The following is a 1,901-nucleotide window of genomic DNA, read 5'->3' as shown; positions in this document are numbered from 1 at the left end:
AAAAAAAAAGTTATAACTGCAAGATGTAAACTCAGAAATCAGATTTTTTTTTTTCTCGCAATTGTGAGTTTAGCCTACATCTTGCAATTCTGAATTTCCCCCCATGTGAATTTTCTTTTTTCTTTTTTTCATTTTTTCACGGAATGAAACAAAAAACGAAATTGCGACTTTTATCTCACAATTGACTTTTCTTCTTAGAACTGCACGTTTATATCTCGCAATTCTGAGGGGGATTTTCTTTTTTCTTTTTTTCATTTTTTCACGGAATGAAACAAAAAACGAAATTGCGACTTTTATCTCACAATTGACTTTTCTTCTTAGAACTGCACGCTTATATCTCGCAATTCTGAGGGTTTTTTTTAAAGTCGTAGGCTAATTACCTTTTTTCCCCCCACCATGACAGAAACAAGCTTCAATTAAAATGTGGCATGACTGCAGAAGACGAGTTTTAGCAAATGATAACTTAAATATGAGTTTGTTTCTTACACAAAAGTAGGTGACATTAGAATTTTAGAACATAACACACTGGACATATGGACCACATTTATGGCACTTTTATGGTGTTTTTGGGGCTCAACAGCCCTCATCCACTTTCTATGAGCAGCTTGGACATTCTGCAAAATATCTTTCCACAAAAGAAACACCATCACACGGGTTTGGAACAACATGATGAAGGAATTTTGGTACTTTTCATTTTTGTAAAACTATTTCTCTAAAGCAGACTTTAATACTAGGACATGTCAGTCCACTGTATATAACCTCTCCGAGAGCACGTAACAGAGCGCGGTGAAACGCGTAATGAATCCTTGCGTAAAAGCGCATCACTGCATATCGCGTCTGGCTGGATGACGAGCTGTGGTAGGCTACTTCAGGGAATAGTTCATCCCATCGTTGTTGTCCCAGAACTCAGAGTTACCGTCCCTCATGTACACGGCGAAATGCACAGCAGCGCTCGGACCTAAGAGAGGAGGCGTGTACATGGTGAAGGAGAAGCGCTCTCCGCGCGTCTTGTGCTCTGTGGGCACGGGGTTGGCTTGCGCGTCCACGAACGACAGCCAGTCGTTGAAAGTATACCGGACCCCGACCTCTCTCCCACCCATCGCCCGTATGATCCCACGGACATCTGACTGCGTGACCGTGACGCTTTCCAGCGCGACGCGGCAGCGCGTGAGCCGCGACTCCAAGTCACCGGAGTCCACGGGCGTCTTGAACGCCGGGACCAGGTAGTCCAGAGCCAGAGAGGACTTGATGTTCACGCACAAGTCATCCATGAACTCCCGGTCCTTGTGGAGAGGGAAGCTCTTCAGCCTGGTGAAGACTTTGGCTGGAATCTGAGGATCTTCGCTGGTGCTGAAGTGCTTGACGCTCGCCAGATTCAAGCCGAGCGCGTCCGCGAACTTCACGCGTTTCCTGCAGTTCTGGTGGTACAGATTCACCTGCTCTGGATACGCAGGTAAGGACTTGGCTCTTCTCCTGTCTTTCAGGTACTCGGGTATCTCCTCGGATCGAAGATCATCATCGGAGTCCAGTCCGTTCTCCGTCTGCTCCTCGTCCATTACGTCCATCATTCCAGGTTTGTAATCTCCAATGACGGAATGTGTCATTCCAGGAGAATCACTCCAGAGGCGCGGTCTTATGAGCTAATAACAGTCGCACAGGAGCATATATGCGCGGTGCTATATTGGTGGTTTGCCTAGTAATCAGCTGCATGCTGGTTACGCCCACCGCTGCTGTACACGAGGCAGATAAATGAAGTGAATTCAGTGCGTCAGACAGAGACAGATGTCAACATGCGCCTCTATACACGCGGAACTTATTCAGCTTCTGCAGGAAAGAGTAACTCTATAAAGTTTCTATAAAGAGACGTTTCCACAAGGTCAGGAGGATTTTTAGATCCAGGC

General features: G+C 46.0%; 1 protein-coding gene across 1 annotated transcript; it reads right to left on the bottom strand.

Annotated features, from left to right (window-relative positions):
• Positions 1–245: 245 nt before the first annotated feature.
• On the bottom strand, positions 246–1,834 carry LOC107692772 (protein phosphatase 1 regulatory subunit 3G-like). The gene has a single exon (XM_016491947.1). The coding sequence runs from the start codon at positions 1,602–1,604 to the stop codon at positions 864–866; it is 741 nt and encodes a 246-aa protein (XP_016347433.1). The 5' UTR covers positions 1,605–1,834; the 3' UTR covers positions 246–863.
• Between the last annotated feature and the right edge of the window lie 67 nt (positions 1,835–1,901).

The sequence above is a fragment of the Sinocyclocheilus anshuiensis genome, unplaced genomic scaffold, assembly GCF_001515605.1.
Source record: "Sinocyclocheilus anshuiensis isolate Anshui unplaced genomic scaffold, SAMN03320099.WGS_v1.1 scaffold762, whole genome shotgun sequence".
NCBI classification, from domain to species: domain Eukaryota; kingdom Metazoa; phylum Chordata; class Actinopteri; order Cypriniformes; family Cyprinidae; genus Sinocyclocheilus; species Sinocyclocheilus anshuiensis.
Note: the sequence above shows the minus strand (reverse complement) of the source record. Positions and strands in the feature narration are given on the sequence as shown.

Excerpts from the sequence above, each read along its gene's own strand:
- LOC107692772 (XM_016491947.1), bottom strand. The coding sequence starts at position 1,604 with ATGACACATTCCGTCATTGGAGATTACAAACCTGGAATGATGGACGTA.